Raw genomic sequence first — 23,423 nt, 5'->3', positions numbered from 1 at the left:
GGTAACTTCAATTTTGAGTTATTTATGGTTCTCTCATAAAACTGAAAATTTCAAAATAAATTTCTGATCACATTTCCCATGGTATGGAAAAAAAGGTTATATTGCTGTGTTCAAAAAAAGAATCAAGACTAACAAGAACATTCATTTTTGTGTGGTGTAAATTTTAAAAAGGCACTCCATATTAAAGTGAGACTGTTCACGTAAAAATACAGCGCAGCTACGGAAATCTGCGTAAAAAAACGCGTAATTTCGGAAATCCACGTAATAAAGCCGCGTAGAAATACATATTGCACTTATTTTTCATATAAGATATACACATTAAATGATCGAAAATTTGTTACTGAAAAATGTTGATATAAGTTGATTCAAAGAATCCACTAAATTGAAAACCATTGTTTTTTAATTCACGTCTCACTTTACTATGGGGCGTGCTATGGAAGAATGCCACATGCCATCAAAAATATGATCAACAATTCGTGATTGAATTTTCAATTGTGTGAGATCTAAAGATAACTCAAAAACTAAAATTTCTCAAACTTTTGGAAATAACCAGGAAAACTCATTGCGCTTGCTTGTCTTGCTCGTACCCGAGTCGATTGAAAATCATTCATTTTTTCTAGTGCGTTAGACGGAACCGAACAACAAACCTTCTGCGTGGTATAATGTCTCAAATGCTCAGGCCATGCTTTCATTCGCATTTCGGGCGTCGTCGCGAGCAGTCGCCTACAACCAGCAGGAGCAGAGAACTGAATCTGAGATTAAATTCTAGAACTGAATTCAGAACATGGATTCTGGTCAACCCGAAATCTGAACTTAATTTCAGGTTTCGAATACTTTCATTTCAGAATTTAGTTCCAGATTAACAGGTTCAGAATTAAAAACTATGACTCTGGAGCTGAGTGAAAATTCCTAACTCTACAACTAAGTGTTAGATCTAAACTCCCTATCAATACCTAAGAATGGATCTCTTAACCAGAAATTAAATCCTGAATTGAGTTCCATAATTTAATAACAAAACTCAGTTTCAGAATTCATTTTGAGAATTCAAATTATGCATGCTAGAGCTAAATGCCATTCATGGATTCTGAAGCCAAATTTTGGAACTGAATTCAGATCCTTTAGTACGGTTCGGGACTCAAGCTGAGAATCTATTTCTAGAACCCCGGCGAAAGACCGTAACTTGAATAAATCCGAGTATAAATAAATGAATATAAACACAAACATAGTTCTAGAACTAAATTCGGAACCTGGATTCTGAAAATTAGTTCAGTTCCATAATTCTAGAACTAAATTTATGACCTGATTTCTTGATCTGTATTCCGAACCTGACATTTTCAAATGAACTCTCCAGCTGTTCTTGAATTCAGTTCCAGAATTCAAAAAATGAAATGTTGGCAAAAAAGTCTCTGAAGTTGTAAACATAGGCTAAAGTCCGCAAATTGGTTCTTTTTAGAACCATTTATTCATTCCAAAAGAATTAGGCGAAGAATACCTCTATTATCTGAATCTACAAAAAAAATCATATTATATTGCTTAATTGTATGATAGGAATATGTTAGTCGACAGAAAGTCATTCAGTCTGTGACATTACCCACCCACCTTTTTTTTTAATCCGAGCATTGTCGTGATAACAAGCATTACGATCTCAGCTCGTTCTCTCTTATTCTGGTCGTTTTTCCAACAATCGATTCTTCAAAACGAATTGATTGGGTTTGACCTTCCCAGAAAATTTGAATGCGCATCATTTTATAGCTACTGGATTGGGAGGTCATCTACCTAAAGTCAATTGATCTCTTCTACGAAAACTACTACTACTCCTCTTCGAACATAAAATTCTCGTGTCGGTGAATTGATGCTCGAATCATAAACAACAGCAATTATCATCCGAACTGTTGAAATGAGAATCGAAAGAACCGCATGTTGGCGTAAGATTAATAATTACGCGTACAACGCCTTTCCCCCGTATCAGTCAGTCAGTTGTACGTACGAAGAAAATTTGTAGGCCTCCAACAGTTGGCCATGGATATCTCGACAGGTACATGAAAAGAACAGCATCGAATTGCTATCCGCTTGAACATCCGCCGAACATTCGGGTCTTGTCTATCTGCTGCTACCGTGAGGCATGTGCATGAGCAATTGTTTGCCTTTTTAAATAAATAACTATGCAAGCATAATGCTGGCGGAGTTTGGTTTTATCACTCCATTAACTTTTCAGCCGTTTTTTTCGTCGTGTTAGTTTCGCGCTGTTAATTCTGTCTATCAAGAGGCACAACATGAACGAAAATGAACGCCACTGAGGGTGAAATCCGTTTTAAGTGATGTTTATATATTGAACAACATTGATAAGACGTTCGAAAATATCTACATGAGTTACGGAAAAACGGGCCAAATAAAAAAAAATCTGCAACAATTAATCACACTGACTTCGAATTCTCTGTTCTTGAAGATCCGGAATATAACTCCTATAAACTACCCGAATTTGAACAAAACGATTATCTAAAAGATCATCCTACCCCATAAGCTGTAAATAATTTTTGTTCGAATCGTAGTATCGGTTCCGAAGTTACGGGTTATCGAGTGTAGCAGACTGTGCAGCTTTAACGAAAAAAAGTTCAACATTAGGGTAACTAAACACCGGATTGCTGTGATCTATAAGATTTGGAAATTTATGAACACACACTACACACTTAAAAGCAATTCTTGAGTTCGGTAATACGAAATTTTACTGAAATCAATTTTTCCGAAGATTGTTCAAATAATACTCTGAAATCTTGGTAAATCACATCTCGTTCCAGAACGATGGCATAATAATTTGCTGAACATGTCAATAAGTAATAAATATACCAAGATCAGCAAATCCTTTTACCGAGATTTCTGAAAGCACTTGCCGAAAATCGGTGAGAAACTTATCATCTATTCAAAGATAAACTTAAGATTACAATGTCCCATACATGCTCTTTGAATATTACTCATGGTTTGAGTTGCGATTACTCAAATTCTTAAATTGGAATAATATGTCAAAAATTGAGTATGGATTTGAGTAAAAGTGCGTTTTCATTCTCGGAATATTCTTATCGAAATAAAGAATGCAAGAATACATCGTTGCCGTTTCTAGATCCGGTTTTGAAAACATGAATCAACGTCAATCATATATGTTTTGTGGTTTCAATTATGCTTAGTGAAGAGCCCAACATAAGGATATCAAAATAATTCAATTTTGACTCCAAACCGTTCAAAAGGAAACGGTTTTGAATCACTATTTTGCGCATTCAAAAGAAAGAAGAATAACTTTGTATATGAAAATTAACGAAGAAAAGTTTCTTCATTTTGAGAGCAACTCAAATTTTGAGTTGAATTTACTCAAATTTTGAACAAAATATTTTTTTCTTATTTTGAGTTAATATTACTGAAGTTTTGACAATTTCGTCCCTTTTGAGTTATGTTCAATGAGAGTGTACGATTCATTGAAAAATGTTGGACCAGTAATCGTGAACCAGGGTTATGTAATAATGTAATTTTATTGACCCTCTGTTAATAAAGCGTCGACTAGTTCCGACAAAATGCCATGGAAACAATACAAGTTAGAAAGGAGCAAACATATGTTTACATTCAGAACATAATGATTTCCTGCCACAACTGACTTTAATCAGACCCTGTCAGCTTGGAGCGATCTCAATCTTCAGTTCAGCAACGCCATCGCACGGCGTCTCATTCAACATGTCATGTCAATTGTATGGGTGCGCAGCCCTGCTATTTTTGCGCGTACGAATTTGACATTTCTCTCCCCTACTGCTATGTATGAGATTCGATGCAGACTCACCTGAGGGCGACATGCTCGCAAAAAAGGATGTTGCCAATTATTTGTTCGGGAAATGTGAGAGCTGGATATCTTGTTAATATGATGTCTTTGCTTTAATGCTTCATGGCATGAGGCAATAACAAACTAAATAAATTGTAGGCAATGGTTCTAAGTAGTTTTTACTTTCTTATTGTAAGAATAACTGGAAATGCGCAATATAGTTCATACTGTAACTTAATATTTTTCCAAACATTACCAGTCATTGTCATAGTTACGACGCATCTAGCGATCACTTGATCAGACGCTTGTTGTTTTGCTTCAAAAGACTAAAGCTGACAGAGAACCGAGCTCATCGAGGGGTTCTATTCAAATGATACATAAGAAATCGCAGACTACTCTATCTTGAGTTTATCTTTGATCTAATGTCATTTCGATAGTCGCACGACAAAAGGGCCTAACTGCAAATGAGAGGCTCTCATTGTTTACTTTCTCGTTTAATTCTTACGGAGCCATTATTGCAAATTCTCTAAAGTTTCCAATATAAATCGAAAGCTTGTAGTTTTACCTTGAAAGTTTATCGAAGAGTAAAGCGTGAAATAAAAAATCAGTTCGGTAAATCGTGAAAGAAAAGGTAAACAAAGAGAAACTGTCATGTGCAGTTAAACCCTTTTGTTGTGGGACGGTCGAATTGTCCATTTTTCATGTCACCATTTGCGCAATAAAAAAAACGCGCAACTTCGGAAATCCACGTAACTTCGGAAATTCGCGTAAAAAACCGCAAAATCTAATATTTTTTATGCCGAATGTCTTAGAAATGCATGAAACATTCAGATTTGGTGAAATTCCAACAAAAAAACTTTTTGAAAAAAATCGACTTGATGAATTTTTAGATTTCCGAAATCAGAAAAAAAATTGTTTATTCCAAATGTCTTAGAATTGCATGAAACGCCCAGTGTAATCACAAAAAATAACTCTGTTAAGTGTTGTCTTTAAAACAATTCGGGATAAACCAGATCTCGACGTTTCATGAATTACTAAGACAAAAAAACCGTTACTTTGAGCTTTGAAACCGAGTGACTTTAGAAATCCGCAATGAAAATCCACATGGAAAAACCGCACAAAAAAGCAGCGTGGGAAAGTCGCATAAAAATTGCATAAAAAGACCGCAGTGAATAGTGAAATTGAACATCTTTCGACAGCCTAAAGTACGATTTAGACGATCAGTCAAATACCGCCAACGTCAGTTAAGAATAGTTTATTGTACACTTAGATTTTACTCCGAATCTTGGCAAACCTTTGGCGAGATTTGAACAGCCGAGTGATCGGCAATCATCTCGGAAAATTGTGAATTCTCGGTATTTCTAATCTAACAGATAGTTTACTTTTATCGAAATTTCGGTGTCATGAGGATTCCGTTGTTTTTTGAACAAATACCAAAATCTTCGGTACTTTGATGATATACATTTCTACCTATACATTTAATCCCGATTCTCGAGCTCGGCATAATGATATGCCAAATTAGATCGGTAACACGAAATTCTACGGATCCACATTTCCGAAATTTGTTAATGTAAAAATCCGATAACTCGGTAAAGGGCATTTTGTTGCCGAAGTTTGTTATAATATATTGCTGAACTTGTCCTTAAGCAACAAATATACCGAAATCAGAAAATCAATCTGCTAAGATTTCGAAAACTCTGTTACCTTTCCTGAAATTCGGCGAGATACTTGTCATCTAATGTCGACTGTCGATTTTGCATAGCACTACGTCGCCATTTCTCGTTGTACTGAATTGGGGAAAAAGATTTCAGAATTATGTAAGAAGATAAGTGAAATCTAAATGTTCTTTTCATATATGATTTCAAATATTTGTTTATTTTCAAATAGATGCGTTGAGGAGCACTGTAGACAATTGTTTTTATCATCGATATTTTTTATCGGGATATGCATTTTTTGACGTGAATACGTCGTACTTTGCTATGGGGCGCCTTTTCAAAATTCGTTCTGTGGAAGAATGGGTAGAACTTTATCGTGAATATCTCAGGTTGTACTAAACGTAGTAACATAATTCTTTTTACATGCTATCACAAATATTTCTGGTTAAATTTTCAACGGTGTCATATAACCAAAGATAAACGTGATGTGAAGCCACAGACTAACAGACATAACACTATGAGTAAATTCTTATAAAAATAAATTTTCGTGGGACACTAACTCCACCTATATTGAACTGCGCGAACTATTTACTATCGGTACACCCCTTGTGTTATGTGAACGTTTTTTTACTCAATGGTTCCCCCCCGTTTGATTGATGATTTTATTAGGCTTTGTATAATATTTGAAAATGAATTGTCGCAATTAATTATGAGATTACGTTGTTAATATATTTAACCTTTTTTAGCGATGTTTGGGGGCAAAAATTTATTTTTCCCAAAGTTGTTCAGTAAAATGATTTTTTAGGTACGTGAAACAGATTATTGGTTTGTGCTTTTTACATTGGTGAAATAGGGTAAGGGCTCCCTATTTCATCTCATTTGTAAGGACGTCGCCTTCAAACCCCGATTTAGTCATTAAAATCACTGTAACTATTTCATATTACTGCTTCATTCGCCTTGCTCCACGTTGAAAATTGATTCACATTTCTTGAAAATTGAACTAATATTTATAAAACAGCTAAAAACACTAATGATGTTTTCACTACTCTGCTCCTAATTTCATCTCAATGGATTTTTATTCATCCTATCGTTGATCTTTTATTCATCCTATAAATTAGCAATGGCGACAGCAATCAAAACAAAATATTCCACTATTACACTCTCACCCGCATTCGCATGGCTGCCAGATGGCTGACTAAACGCTGCCAGCTGGAAAAATATGGCTTGCAGACATTCTGGTGACCGACTGCCTTACCGCTGCCACATATACAACTCAAACGATACAACCGTACCCACCAGGATTTTTCCACATTATTATTATTGGTAAAAAAATTTACTCGTTGAATTATCTAATTAATGGGGCAATGACTTACGGAGATCTAAAGAACTATCTTTTAACATCATTTTATTAGTGAAAACAGATAGAACAGATATAGACTTTCTATGCAAAGTAATACATATTTTCTATGAAAATACCTGGCATCTCTGTACACAGCCGATGAAATACACACACACTTCACAGCGTTATGTTGGCGTATAGCGGAATGAAACCAGTGCTACTAGATTTGCCACAATGGTTATTTCATTAGTATTTAACACGCTCTTTCTGGTAATATTCGAAGCCAAAACAGTTTTATTTAAATATTAATATCAATAATATAATTAAACTAATGTCACGGATACCAAAAACATACTTTTTGGTAATAATTTGAAGAAGAAAAACAATTTATTTTTTGTAACAATATGAGATAACTTGGCAACTTTGCGAAACCAAATGAGATGAAAACAAAGCGCAATCAAGTGAACTAAGTGAAAAACTTTCATCTCATATTTTTAAAGACTTTTATTGTTTGTCGGGTAATTCTTGAAGTTTTAAATCGTTAATTAAACAAGTGGCAAGTGAACATTACTAATTATGAAGTCATCCAGCATTCAATGGTAGTGTAATTGTGTGAAAAAGTGATCATGTTTTGAGACGAATCGATTAGTAGATAATCAGAAACATGACGAACTGTAAATCTTGAGACGAAAATGTGTCCTAAATTGAAAAATGAGTTTATTTTAAATGAAAAAAACGATACACGAAGAACTTAAAACCATTTCTTTCAATAGGAAAGTGTGACAACAGCTTTCATAATCATTTTAAAACATTTCACAGTTTGGTTCAGGTAGGTTTTAGAATATTATTCATGTTCAAAGTAATGAGGTGAAGGGATGAGATGGAAATAGGAGCTCAGATGAAATAGGGAGCCGTTGCCCTATATATTCTTTTTAGTAAGTTTTTCGTACGGACTGTTTAAAAAGTTCATTATTGGGCCCGACGGTTTATAGGTTCAGAATTCAAAACTAAGATTTTTGAACTAAATCCTAATTCTGGATTCTGAAACTGGCTAGATTTTGGAATTTAGTTCCTTAATTTATGTTTGGGATTCGAATCCAGAATTCTGACTTAGGATGTCAACTTCAGAATCCGTGGACAAAATTCAGAATACGAATCATCAATCTGAATTCTGGAACTTAATGGTAGAACAGATTACTGAAGCAGAATTTCACTCCCGAATTCAGTTTAAGAATTTAATTCCTACATTCAGTTTCAGAATTCAGAACCTGCGTGCTGGAACTGAATTTGGATTCTGGAGCTTTTGGAACTGAATTCAGTTTCTTTATTAAGGTTCGGAATTCAGTTCTAGATCTGAATTCTGAAAATGAATTCAGTTTCATAATTATAAAACTAAATTTATGACCTGATTTCTTGATCTGGATGCCGAACATGAACTTTGCAACTGAATTCTGAGCCTGTCACAGATTTCAAAAAAGTTCTTGAATCTAGTTCCAGACTGCAGTCCTGGTCCAGAATTTCAGTTGTGGTGTAGATAAATAAATGATGGCAAGATAGACTCAACAGTTGTAAACATTGGATCATTTTCGCAAAATATCCCAAACGTTTATGCGAAGTTTACCTTTACTTCGTATCTAAATGTACAAACAATATTGCGCATTTTATACTTGATTGGACTCCTTCGAAAAAAATATGTGCTGTACTTAGTATCAAATGTTAAATGGAAAGTTTTGAAATTTACATCTTTAGAGCATTTAACTTTCACTTTTGCACGATGAAATGCGATAATTTTTCCACTGTCACTGCAACAATTTGTTTGCACAAACTTTTTAAAACCTACTTAAAAAATCAACCTGGCCGTCCCATGTTCAGCAACAAAAATTGTATTGTAAACTCAGCAATAATGGACAGTTCATGATTGCCGAGATTCTCAGTGATTATAAATTTTACCGAGACGGTTACTGTGCAAATCTCGGCAATTTTTTCGCCGAGATTCAGTAATAAAACTTAAGTGTGTTTTATAATAATTAATAGTTAATAATAATATTTTACGGAAAAAATCCTTCCAGGAAAATTTAGGGTTGTCGAGATTCTCAGTAATTTCGATAATTTTATTCACCGAGATTCATCAATAACTTTAAGTGGGTGGAGAGTCTTTCACGAAACCTTTTCTTCTCCCCATGTTTATGTGGTCATGTGGTTTATGAAAAAACTCTCATGGATGGTGTAAAGCGAAAATATGAAGATTATTACCAATCTTCCTCCAACAGTTGATTTAATGTATGTCAACTGAATGCATTAAATACAGATTTAGAAGTAAACTAACTAAGTTGCAGTAATTTCGTGTTCACCCTTTACTGAGAGTTCTAACTCATTCCGAAAGAAAAACTTACTCATTTCAGAATTTTTGCTGACTTGAATTGTTTTATATACGCTTTTCGGTCAGTGATTAAGTTTTGTATCCGTTTCGTGGTAGAAAACAACGATGTAAGTGTCTCTAATTTCTCTTTAAATGGTGCGTGGATAATTTAAGAGACTTAACCGCATTGATGTAAACTAGAAAGCTCCGTTGTGAGAGTGATTACTTGCCAGGTCATGGTCACGGTGACATTGAAAATGCAATGATCCTCACGAAAGAGAAACAGATCGGTCAGAAGCTAAGGCAGCAGCAGGCAGTAATCGCCAAGTTTTGCGGTGAACAAGGTTTTTTTTATATTATTGTTCATTTGTGCATTTCCATTGTACTAAACATTTATACTAATATACGGACTGACTAATCGCGAGGGCTGCACAAAACGAGTACCAGGTATTATACTGAGCCCTGCCATCAGTACAGTTATAATAGTTACTCGCTTCGTGCATTAATCGATTATCCACACGCTACTTAAAATCGGTTGTGCTTGACCACGTATCATAATGGCGCAGTGCTGACCACTACAAAACGAAAATAATAACCATTTTTACTGTCAACCGTCATCACTGACTTGAATAGTTGATGGTTTGTGGTTCCGTTGACGTCTTGGGTTTTTCCAGTAGGCTGTGTCAGAAAAAAGGGTTGATTTCAATTGCTGAAAGCGACGAAATTTTAGACACTTTTTGTGATCGGAGTTAACATTCAAACGTTTTTTTTTTTGGATTGCTTAAAACTCAACTGTTTACTAACTGCTTAGAAACATCAACATCGGTGAATGTGATGAATTTTTCTTCGTGATAATTGATTGCAGCTCCACTCCAGTCATTGAATTCCAAGTTCGTTGGAAAGCATACAATCGCCATAAAATATTGACAAATGAAACTGAAACTGGTAACTGCACCGGATTTGCAAGTCTTCAAGCTACTCAAGAGCAGGTAAACCGATAGAGGAACTCGAGCGGAAGGGATTCTGTGGCCAGATGTGGTAACAGCTGCATTATGTTGGGAGCAGCCCTGCAGTGAAATGCGATGCGAAACTCGCCAGCACACTGCATTTGCGTGGACTGAATGGATGGAGTGTAGTCATAATTAGAGTGCCTATAACCAGAGTGGCGACATCTCATCCGTAATGTTGGCAACAATTCAAAACATTCCATTAGCTTTACATTGAATTGACAGGTCGTTTGCTCGTTTGGAACTGGGAGCTGTCATTCCAAACGAACAGCTGTCGCCACTCTGATTATAGTCACTCTAGTCATAATAGAGCAACATCACTTCCCCCAGTCTGTCGCTCGGTGACTGTCGGAACGGCCCTGGAACAAGCCGGAATTTGTTGCAAACCAAACAAACATCGGCTGTGCATGGCGCAGTATGTCGGCGAGTTGTCGGAAGATGAGTCATAATTGATTGTAAACCGAGTGCGGGAAGCTCGCTGCCACGCGCACTCGAGACTGTGTTTTGGGTGTGGACGGCAGACTGTGACTAGCCGACACGCAGCTTTGCATTCGTTTAGTTTATCGAAATTAATTCAATTACAAAAACAAGAACTGGTTTACGCATTAGCTAATCGGTATACTAATTGGCGTGAACGAGAAACTACAATGATAGGATCGAAGAGAAGAATTCTGTTTTTAAGACAACCAAAAATTCAACGAATCATAGAGTAAATTTTATTCGACAGTATAATCCTAAACAATAAGATCAAAGTTATTCAGCTTATATCACTGTCTGATTGATTTTGAATTAGAACTATTTTATTTATTTTTATTTCGTTTTCTTATATTGAATAATTATCCCATTCACTTCAAAACTCGGCTTACTAACTGATTTCACATCCTTTGAATTCATGCATTTAACTTGATCATGCAGATAACCAATAAACATTAATATAGGCTGTAAAATAGTTTTTTATATATCTAAGAAAATTCTGACCGTAAAACAGCAATCAGAAGGCTTATCTGTCATGAATCGAGCAGGATTTAGAATCTTATAGCCACAAATAAGCATTATCACTGAACAGCCGAAGATTTTGCCAAAGTTGGTATTTAAGTAGTCTCACATAGTCTCGACTAAAATGCCAATTAGCGATTGTATGCTGTCATAATATGACATCAGTCCTTGTTTATTGGTTATCTGGACATGAGTCTTAACTACGGAGTCTCATTTTATCAAATTTACATCGATGAAACTAAAATTTTTGAAGACAAATTAATAGAAGCCGGGCCAGTTTTTGGAACCCTCTGGCGGTTATTAATTTAGAATTTTGGAAAAAAAAATACACAAGCAACTCTTTTGGTAAAACACTGTGCAAAAAGTGGTTTCGAAAATTTTAGAAGTGGTGATTTTGACGTGAGAAAGGAAGAGCGTCGCAGATCACCGAAAAAGTTTGAAGACGCCGAATTGCAAACATTGTTGGGGATGTTGGAAGATGGGTGTCGCATGAATTGACCTGATAGGCAGGGAAAAAAACCTGTTTTAATCCACCTAGTGGTGTTACGATCAGAGTTGCCATATTAAAATCTGTGCCATCAGTTCGCTTTCACATCTCATCCAAGTCAGTCGATAAAACAAAACCGCTTACGTTCGGGACGAAAGAAACCAAGTACAGTATTGTGTGGTGAACAATAGAACGACCTCGAAAATGAGTGAACCAAACGAACAAAAGCTACCGCCGACACGAGAGAATACAATTGTTGTTGACTTCAGGCAGTGCAAAATTCGACCTTCGATACGAGAACTTGAAGGTTTACTTAAGGAGCAAATGCAGCTGGACATTAAACGTGTGCATTTACTTCAATGCAATAAGACGAATAATGTTGTTTACATCCAGTTTTATAAAGAATTGGATGCAATTCAATTCGCAATAATAATATGCACTATGTGGAACACGAAAACATTAAGTATAACATTCCAGTATATATGGAAGATAGTGCTGTAGAAGTGCGTATGCATGATCTTCCCTCAAGCTTCATCGATCCTTATATTCGTAAAACTATGTCCCAATACGGAGAGATTCTTTCCATTGAAAATGAAAAGTGGAAGAACTTTTTCCCCGGTATTCTAAATGGCGTACGTTTGTAACGCATGCGCTTAAAGAGGCCTATACCTTCTTATGTAACTTTCGGTCAGGATACAAGAATCCGGTGCAAATCACTTGTTACCTATGACAATCAGATGGCCACGTGTCAATATTGCCAAAAAGCTGTTCATTACGGTAAGCCATGTGATAAACTGGACAAGAAGACAACCACACCAAAGGACAACGGTGCTTCCTTCATACCAACCCCAGTACACCTGTGACAGTCACCAACAACAGTGAAGTATCCCCTTCAACGAAATTATCCGACGTAACTCCTATAGAACAAAGTACACCAGCTGCAATTAACAGCTTACCATCCAACCAACCAGCAACTGCAAACAATGTACAACAAGGCGCATATACAGCATCTAGCAACGAAATCAATAACAATACCACGGCAATGGATGACGAGACGAACCACGAACAAACTGCCCCTCAATCCTCGCAGGAGGGAAATGGAAGCTCCTCTCTCCCTAGGAAAAGGGTGAGAACGAGATCCAATACAAAAAAATTTTTAGCTAAAAACTCAGCTCAATCGGCCATGTAAAGCTTGTACGCAAATAGGCCTAAATAAAAATATCTTTTATAAAAAAAAATCTGTGCCATATCAACTTGAACTTTTTGCCTTTCAAATTAGAATCATGTTGATTATGAAAAAAAATACAATCTGTTTTAATCCACCTAGAGGCGTGCTGATGCCTTTCTCATAAGGACGGTAATCGAAGAAATGCCACAGACAAAAATGATCACCACAAAATTTTAAATCAGATAGTTTGGAATCTCACCAAATAAGTATATACATATTTGCTGTTTTGGCGAAGTTGGTTTATTCAACCTCCCCACGTAGGGTAAACGTCCGCATATTGGATTCAACACTACCCATACACTTAAATTTTTTAGCTGAGTCTCGTCAAAAAATTGCCGAGATTCGCACAGCCGGGTAATCAGCAATAATCTCGGCAAAAATTAAAATTACTGAGCGTCTCAGCAAACTTGATAAACGTCAATGCTGTTTGCATTTCAGTGTGAATTTAGAAATGCAAGAATACGCCGCTTTTCATTGTCGTTTCTTGATCCGGGTTCTGAAACCAGGAATCATTATTCATAGTTGTTTTCAAAAGAAATTTTGTAGTTTCAATCATGCTAAGTAATTCAGTAATAGCCGTTCAACCGAGAAGGTTGTGTATAGAAGCGTACAGTTTAATAACGCTGGTTGGTTTACACGCGTTAAATACGACAACGGTTGAATTACAGGTAGAAACCTATTGGCAGCAGCCGTTAAAACGTATAGTCGTGCTGCATAAGAGAGCCCTAGTGCTGGGCCAAGCTGGTGAAGGAAACAACAAAGGGCGTTTCCCAAACTCTACCCAGGCCGCAATATACAGCCACAAGTGCTGAGCAGGAGAGTGCAAAGGCACATCGAAGAGGAAGAGTGCAAAGGCACATAGAAGCAGGAGAGTGCAAAGACACACCGGTGCGAAGGCACTTCGGTGCAGAAGCATATCGGTGCGGAGCACAAGGAAGAAGGAGACAAGACAACTCGGTCTTTCCACTGCCATACAACACGCAGGTATACACCGGTGACCTGCGCTGGTTGCAGCTGGCGAAGACAAAAGTAAATCGGAAATCGAGTGGTGCTGGATGTCAGGTAGCAGTAGCATCACATCATATTCTATCGCTACAGTGAGCTTCAGCATTGTATCAACGTCCAGATACATCCAACAAGAACATCTAGAGCAACGAGGATCTACACGGCAGTGCAACGGAGATAGACAACAATTTCAAGGTAGAAGTTTTTTCTTTTCCTTTTGATTGAGTACTGTGTAGTGTTGGTTTCAAATTTTATTTTAAAGTTTAGTTAAAAATTTTAATGTAATGGATGAATCCATGGACGTAAATCCTAGCATGAATCCGATACCCCCACGAACGAAAAAATATCAGGAGAGCTCTTCTGGGCCTTGGATAGTCTTTTTTAGACGTATATCAAAGCCATTAAACATTTTTCAAATTAATAAAGGTTTGACATCACGATACTCTTCAATCAAAGAGATCATAAAAGTAAATAACGATAAAATTCGTGTTGTGGTAAATAATTTGAAACACGCGAATGATATTGTCTCTTCGGAACATTTCAATAAAGAGTATAAAGTTTACATACCCTCCAAAGATGTCGAAATTGACGGTGTTGTTACCGAAGCGAGTCTTTCGGTAGATGATTTACTCAAGCATGGTGTTGGTCGTTTCAAGAACTCTATGCTTGAGGGTGTGAAAATACTGGAGTGCAAACAACTGTACTCAGTAGTTTATGAAGAGGGAAAAAAAGTTTATCGCCCATCAGACTCGTTTCGAGTGACATTTGCCGGATCTGCGTTGCCGTCCCATGTCTATGTCGATAAAATTCGCCTCCCTGTTCGGCTTTTTGTTCCAAATATAATGAATTGTACGAACTGCAAAAAATTCGGACACACAGCTACTTACTGTAGCAATAAACCAAAATGTATTAAGTGTGAAGGACCTCATAAAGATAATGATTGCAACAAGGAAATTGAAAAATGTATTTATTGTGGGGAAAGTCCTCATGAGGATATTTCAGTATGCACTGCATTTAAAGCGCACAAAGACAAAATTAAGCTTTCTTTAAAAGCACGGTCTAAGCGCACATATGCAGAAATGCTTAAAACGGTCATTGATGTCCCCCCTTTGGAAACCGAAAACGGGTTTTCAAATCTAGAGGAAACAGAGGACTCTGACTCTGACGAAAATAGTGAAGGTAATTCGTTTATCACTACCCAAGGGTCAGTTAAGAGAAAGAAGTCTTCTTCCAAATTACCAAAAAAGACACCTAAAGTTTCATCTTCAAAAAAAGATCCCCGTGTTAAACAAAAAAAGTCAAAACCAAAGACTGTGCCTCCTGGTTTGTCAAATTCACAAACCAATCCAGGATCTAGTACAGAAAAAGATAATAATCCAGTGGGCTCCATTTCACAGCCACCAACAGGATTACTGAAGTTTTCGGAAATTGTTGAATGGATTTTCTCAGCATTCAATATATCTGAACCCTTAAAGACCCTCATAATGGCATTCCTTCCAATAGCTAGAACCTTTTTGAAGCAGTTATCAGCTCAATGGCCAATTGTCTCAGGTTTTGTATCTTTTGATGGATAATTTATCACCCGTCGCAAATGATACAATCACTGTCCTGCAGTGGAATTGTCGAAGTATCATGCCAAAACTTGATTCATTTAAAATTTTATTGCATAGCCAAAAATGTGATGTATTTGCTTTATGCGAAACATGGCTTACTTCAAACATAGCTTTAAATTTTAATGATTTTAACATTATACGTCTCGATAGAGACTCTCCGTATGGTGGAGTGCTTTTGGGAATTAAGAAATGCTATTCCTTTTATAGATTAAACATCCCTTCAACTTCTAGTATAGAAGTTGTTGCTTGCCAAATAAACATTAAAGGCAAAGATATTTGCATAGCTTCGGTTTATATTCCTCCAAAAGCACAAGTTGGACAGCGACAGCTTAATGAAATGGTTGAAGCCCTTCCTGCTCCACGATTGATTCTGGGGGATTTAAATTCGCACGGAATGATGTGGGGTTCCGTTTACAATGATAGCAGATCATCTTTAATACAAAACATTTGTGACAATTTTAGCATGACGGTATTAAATATGGGTAGCATGACACGGATCCCAAGACCTCCGGCACGCCCAAGTGCATTAGATCTATCTCTTTGCTCAACATCAATTCGACTAGATTGCACCTGGAAAATACTGCCTGATTTACACGGTAGCGATCATTTACCAATCATCATCTCAATTAGCAGTAGCAATTGCATTGCTACTTCCGCTAGTATCCCATATGATTTGACAAAAAATATCGACTGGATTAAATACCAAAGTAGTATCTCTAGTATTTTGAATTCAATGGAAGAGCTCCCTCCACTTGAAGAATATGACTTCCTCATTTGTTCGATTCTGGAGGCAGCAGAACAATCCCAAAATAAACGCTTTCCTGGGCCAACGACTAACAGAAGGCCTCCCAACCCCTGGTGGGACAAAGAGTGCTCAGAGGCTAAACTCGCAAAACAAAATGCTTGCAAGACGTTTCTAAAACGGGGAGGAGGAACTCCTCAGAATTTTGAAAAACTTATGGTTTTAGAAACCAAGTACAAGAGCATACTTCGAGCCAAAAAATGTAGCTATTGGAGACATTTTGTCGAAGGTTTGTCAAGAGAAACCTCAATGAGCACTCTTTGGAATACGGCCAGACGAATGAGGAATCGTAACGTGGGCAATGAGAGTGATGAATACTCGAACCGATGGATATTTGACTTTGCTAGGAAAGTTTGCCCAGATTCTGTTCCTACGCAGAGCATTATACGGGAATCTCCTCCAAATAATGGTTTTATTAATAACCCATTTTCAATGATGGAATTTTCTATAGCACTCTTGTCTTGTAACAATAACGCTCCAGGGTTGGACAGAATTAAATTCAACTTGGTGAAGAATCTGCCCAACCTCGCAAAAAGACGTTTGTTGGAATTGTTCAACAAGTTTCTTGAGCAAAATATTGTTCCACCTGACTGGAGACAAGTGAAAGTTATCGCCATTCAAAAACCGGGGAAACCAGCTTCCAATCACAACTCATATAGACCCATTGCGATGTTGTCCTGCATCAGAAAATTGTTCGAAAAAATTATTCTACGACGTCTCGACACTTGGGTCGAGACGAACGGTTTGTTGTCAGATACTCAGTTTGGCTTCCGTAGAAATAAAGGGACGAATGATTGCCTTGCATTACTTTCGTCTGACATCCAAATTGCCTTCGCTCAAAAGCAACAAATGGCATCTGTATTTTTAGACATTAAAGGAGCATTTGATTCAGTTTCCATTGATGTTCTTTCAGACAAGCTTCACCAAAATGGACTCCCAGCGGTTATAAATAATTATTTGCACAACCTTTTGTCAGAGAAACACATGCATTTTTCACATGGCGATTTGGCAACACTCAGAAATAGTTACATGGGTCTCCCGCAAGGCTCATGCCTCAGTCCGCTCCTCTATAATTTTTACGTAAATGACATTGACAGCTGTCTAGTAACCCCATGTACACTAAGACAATTGGCAGATGATGGCGTGGTTTCAGTTACTGGACCCAAAGCTATTGATCTGCATAAACCATTGCAAGATACCTTAGATAACTTGTCCGATTGGGCTGTTCATCTTGGTATCGAATTCTCTGCGGAGAAAACAGAGTTAGTCGTCTTTTCAAGAAAGCATGATCCCGCGCAGCTTCAGCTCCATATGATGGGAAGAATGATCCAACAGGTTTTAACTTTTAAATACCTCGGGGTGTGGTTCGATTCCAAATGCACGTGGGGAGGACACATTAGGTATCTGATAACGAAATGCCAACAAAGAGTAAATTTTCTTCGAACAATAACAGGATCTTGGTGGGGTTCTCATCCGCAAGATCTAATAAAATTGTATCAAACAACGATACTTTCAGTGATGGAATATGGATGCGTTTGTTTTCGTTCCGCTGCAAACTCTCATATTATCAAACTTGAGCGAATTCAGTACCGTTGTTTGCGAATTGCCTTAGGCTGCATGCATTCGACACATACAATGAGTCTTGAAGTTCTGGCGGGAGTTCTTCCATTAAAAGATCGATTTTGGGAGCTTTCATCACGCCTGCTAATAAGATGTGAGGTGCTGAATCCCATGGTAATTAATAATTTCGAACGACTAGTCGAGCTTCGATCTCAAACAAAATTCATGACAGTATATTTTAACCATATGTCACAGGAAATCAACCCTTCAAGATATATTCCTATCCGTGTCAGCCTCCTAAATGTCCCTGACTCAACTTTATTTTTCGATACATCCATGCAGCGTGAAGTGCGTGGAATCCCGGATCATCTACGTTCGACGGAAATCCCAAAAATATTTTCAAGTAAGTTCAGGCATATTGACTCTGAGAAAATGTTTTACACGGACGGATCGCGAATTGAAGAAGCGACAGGGTTTGGTATGTTCAACAATAATGTTTCGGCCTCATTTAGGCTTCAAGAACCTGCATCTGTTTATATAGCAGAGTTAGCAGCAGTTCATTATAGTTTGAGTGTAATCGTCACATTATCTCCAAACCATTATTTCCTCTTCACAGATAGTCTGAGTGCAATTGAAGCCATTCGCTCAAACATGACTGGCAAGACTGAACCGTTTTTCCTGGGCAAAATAAAACAGTGCCTGAACGACATATTGAACAATAATTATCTAATCACTATAGTCTGGGTCCCGGCTCATTGCTCCATTCCTGGCAATGAAAGAGCCGATATTTTAGCCAAACGTGGTGCTATTGAGGGTGAAATTTATGAGAGACCAATTGCTTTCAACGAATTCTATAGCTCGTCTCGCCAAAGAACACTTGCCAGCTGGCAAGCTTCTTGGGATAAAGATGATCTGGGTCGGTGGATGCACTCAATTATTCCGAAAATATCGACAAAGGCATGGTTCAGGGGACTGGATGTGAGTAGAGATTTCATTCGTGTGATGTCTAGACTCATGTCCAATCACTACACGTTAGATGCACATCTCCTTCGAATTGGGCTCTCCGAGACTAATCATTGTGCTTGTGGCGAAGGTTATCGAGATATTGATCATGTCGTTTGGACATGCGTGGAGTATCGTGATGTCAGATCTCAACTAATAAATTCTTTGCGTACCCAAGGTAGACTATCCAATATCCCAGTTCGAGACATTCTTGCTTGTCGTGACCTTTCATACATGAAACTTATTTATCATTTCATAAAGAAAATTGGAGTTTCAATTTAATAAAGGCCCCTTTCAAGACTTAGTTCTGATCCCAGCTGCGTCCATGAGTTCAACCAATAGCTAAATTAGAATAAAAATAATGTAATGATACAAACAAACTCGAAACAGTTTATGAAATTATTAACAAAATGTCTGAAAATAACAGCTTATTTTATAATTTATAGAAGTTAATCGTTTGGTTCAAATAATATTTCCGAGTAGATTTCATAATTAATGACGAGTTACCTAAGATGATATTTAAGTAATAAGAGAATATGTTTTAATAAATGCAAAACGTTGTGACTATGTTAGAATTAAATTAGGATAAGAATATTATGTAAAAGTGATGCTACGGCGAAGAAAAACTTATGTAAACTGCCTTAAAAAAAAAAAAAAAAAATCATGCTAAGTGAGACGTCCAACATAAGGGTATCAGAATTATTCATTTTTGACTCCAAACCGATGGTTCTGAATCACTTTTTTTATGCTTCCCATTTAAAAGAAATAAGAATGACTTTAACTAGAAATCCATGTATATAAACATTAACGAAGAAGAATTTCTTCATTTTGAGTGAAAGGAACTCAAATTTTGAGTTAAGCTCACTTAAATTTTGAAATAATATTTTATGCTTATTTTGAGTAAAAAATACTCAATTATTGACAGCTTCGTCCCTTAACTCAGAAATGAGTTGATGGGTGGTAAATTGAGCTTAGAGTACGTGCACTTTTAATGAATTTAAGTGGTGTGTCTCCCTGCGTACCCAAGGTAGACTATCCAATGTCCCAGTTCGAGACATTCTTGCTTGTCGTGACCTTTCTTACATGAAACTTCTTTATCATTTCATAAAGACAATTGAAGTTTCAATTTAATAATTGATCCTTTTGAGGGTTAGTTCTGACTCCTACTGCGTCCATTAGTTCATCCAATAGCAAAATTTTAATAAAAATCATGTGCTGATACAAACAAACTCAAAATAGGTTACGAAATCAACAACAAAATGTATAAAAATTTAAGCTTATCTTATAATTTATAGCAGTTAATCGCTTGGTTCAAATATTGTTCTTAAGTAGATTTAATAATAAATAACGAAAAAGCTAATATGATATTTAAAAATATAAGAGGAATATGTTTTATTAAACTCAAATCGCTGTGACTATATAAGTATTATATTAGGTAAAGAATTCTATGTAAAAGTGATGATACGGCGAAGAAAAACTTATGTAAATTGCCTTAAGAAATAAACGTATTTATGAAAAAAAAAGTGGTGTGTCACTCAATTTTGAGTTATGTTCAATTAGAATGCATGATAACTTCACGACAATAGAAACAAGTAATAGAAGTTGCTATAAAAAGAAGAAAGTGTTGCAATCGTACTTACTGAATAGATCGTAGATTCTTACGCCTTCCTTTCTAACAGTTTCTAAAATATCCATTTTTTCACTGTAAAATTTCACCAGAAAATAAATAACAGCGCAATGCGAAGCAAAAAGGTAACGCGGCAATAAATGACAGCTGTCGTTCAGAATTTTATGCAACAGCTAGCGCATATTCCGAAATTCCGGCAAACGTCTCTGCTAAAGTCGGCAAATCTGTTGTTTACTGATAAATTGAGCAAGCAATTATGCCAAATTTCTGCAAAATGAAACATTTTACAGAAGTATCAGTGAATGCATTTAACGAAGTTCAGAAACATGCGTATTGATTACTGAACAATCAGCAAATTTAGGTGTTGCCGATCAGTTTCGGCGTTTTTTTTTTTGGCCGAGCTCAAGAAATAGTTTTAAGTGTGCATCAAATTCTGTGCAACAATTGCTCTTCTGACATACTCTATCTTCAAATTCTTGTCGTTTCTGAATACCTTCCTTGGTTCGAATAAATAAAAGTAACTTACCGGAGATACGTTTGTTCCAGTTTCAGTTCTACTACAGCTGAATTTGGTCCGAGCTTTTCAATTTCGGTTGTTGTCAGATGCCCTTCACAAATTAAAAAAAAAAACTTACAGCGTGACACCGAATTTTGACAGTTGGTGTAATCACGTCTGCATGGAAGAAACACCCCATTTAATTATCAAACCGTCCATTTCAGATGAAGTGGTTCACGTGCGGCTTACTTTTATTCCTTGCGGCCATGGACACACCAGGCGTGAGTGCCCAGTGTTTGGCCGAGAACGACAACATACAGCACAGCAAAGCCGATAATCCGCTGTCCCGGAATCGATTGTACAAAGGCGAATCGATTTTCACGCTAAAACTGCTGGAAGCCATCAATACCGCCACGCCTACTGAGAACGTCTTTTTCTCGCCGTACAGTTTGTACCACGTGCTACTGTTGATGTACTTTGGTGCGAAGTCGACCACGGAAAAGTTACTTCGCACTGGTTTGGAGCTGCACTGGACCGATGAGAAGCCGGTGATCTGGCAGGCATACAACGTAGGCAAAAAATCGCTCAGCACACGGTTCAGCAACAGCAAAAACATTCAGTTCTCCTCCATCGACAAACTATTTTTCGGCAAGCAAGTTCCTATCGAGGAATGTATGGAGGATAAATTCTTCGACGAAATCGAGAAGCTGGACTTCGAGAACGAACCGGAAGCCCAACGGGTATACATCAATAACTGGGTGGAGAATGTGACTCACGATGAGATCAAAGACCTGCTCATCCCCGGATCAATCACGAGAAACACTAAGCTCGCGATTGCAAATGCTGCCTACTTCAAGGTAAGACAATGCAAATTATTTCAATCGAGAGGCACTTGAATAACAATCGTACTTTGTTTTGACAGGGTACTTGGCAGAACAAGTTCAAGCCTGAGGATACCAAAAAAGACATTTTCTACGTATCGAACGAACGGCAAGAGTTCGTTGATATGATGCACGTTGAGGGAACCTTCAGTCATGGTATGTTTGCTAACCTCCAAATGCCATTCAAAACAATCAAATGCTATAATTAATTGCAGCCGCCAACGAGAAACTTGCCTGCCACATCCTGGAACTGCCGTACAACTCCGAGGACGACGAAGCTCGCGTTTCGATGTTCGTTTTCCTGCCACCGGCAGAACCCAACGCACTTGACAAACTGTTGAAGCGGTTAACCTCATCCACGGACATTCTCAGTGAAGTCGTCGGTGAAGGCATCACTCGCCGGGTGGACGTCAAATTGCCCAAGTTCAATATTGAGAAAACCGTTGACCTGAAGCCAGTCCTCGATCGGATGGGCATGGGTAAACTTTTTGGAAACTCAGCCGATTTTACCGGTTTCTCCAAAACTGCCCAGATCGGGTTCGACGAGGTCCAACAGAAATCCAAAATCACCGTCAACGAGGAGGGATCGGTAGCCGCTTCTAGCACGATTGCGTTCAGCTTCCGGTCGTCGCGACCGGTTGATCCGGCTATATTCCACTGCAACCATCCGTTTGTATTTATCATCTACGACTATTCGACGCAAGCGGTGCTGTTCAACGGTGTCTACCGCCAGCCAGAGTGATGTGATAGCGTCTCGTTGGAGCAGCCAAAACCTGGTGGCGCACTAGTTCGTAAGGTTCTATTTTTATTCCCAATTGATGACGACAGCAGGCAGCAACAGCAGGGCAACTATGCGTGCCAGTTTGGTCACTATTTATTGATTAACAAAAACAGAAACAAATATCTCAGTAACAGACGATTAGTTTAGAACATTTTAATGTGCTTTAATATATGAACAAATGGAATTGTCAAGAATAAAAGCTTTAAATGAAATCATTTGTTTGTTTTCAAGCTTGAAGCTGTGTAGATAAACATCCACTAAGATCCCTCTGAAGAAATTTTTGGACTCATCAAGAAAAACTATTTCTCGTCAAGTTAGATCAATTTGACCCTTGACTCCCTCTTTTAGGGACACTACACCTCCCCCTCTTCAACCAAAATATTATTATTAGTCTACCTTTGCAGAGAAAAAAAATGTCTGTGCCAAGTTTAGTGGAGATCCGTTGAGTTGTTTCGTAGTTAGTTTTGATCATAGCATGTGTTTTCATACAAACTTGAGTCTATTGAAGTTGCGACTGTTAAATTTTCTAATAGTGTTTTTAGCATACTTTCAAACGTTGTTAAAGTTTGTTTCACATATTTTCACATTTCTGAAACTTTGATACTTAACCAGAATTGTTCGTAAAAGTATGCAGCCTTCTACAAAAAAAAACTTAATGCTTCGGTTCAGTTCCGCAATTCCTGAAATATTAGATTTTGGGTTGGTCACTTCATCGAGAATCATAGCCTACGAAAACTAATGCATATTTTTCCAAATCCTTGCTGAATTGTAGCTGAAAATTGAAGC

General features: G+C 37.4%; 1 protein-coding gene across 1 annotated transcript in view; it reads left to right on the top strand.

The window, feature by feature from the left end:
• The window catches only part of LOC131427734 (serine protease inhibitor 88Ea-like), a 33,669-nt gene extending 10,820 nt beyond the window's left edge, over positions 1–22,849 (top strand). The window contains exons 2-4 of the mRNA XM_058591186.1: positions 21,200–21,832; positions 21,898–22,012; positions 22,072–22,849. Of these exons, the coding sequence (XP_058447169.1) occupies positions 21,200–21,832; positions 21,898–22,012; positions 22,072–22,598 (1,275 nt within the window). The 3' untranslated portion in view covers positions 22,599–22,849. The remainder of the gene's footprint in view (positions 1–21,199; positions 21,833–21,897; positions 22,013–22,071) is intronic.
• The last annotated feature ends 574 nt before the right edge of the window (positions 22,850–23,423 follow it).

The sequence above is a fragment of the Malaya genurostris genome, chromosome 2 (genome assembly GCF_030247185.1).
Source record: "Malaya genurostris strain Urasoe2022 chromosome 2, Malgen_1.1, whole genome shotgun sequence".
Classification (NCBI taxonomy): Eukaryota; Metazoa; Arthropoda; class Insecta; order Diptera; family Culicidae; genus Malaya; species Malaya genurostris.
Note: the sequence above shows the minus strand (reverse complement) of the source record. Positions and strands in the feature narration are given on the sequence as shown.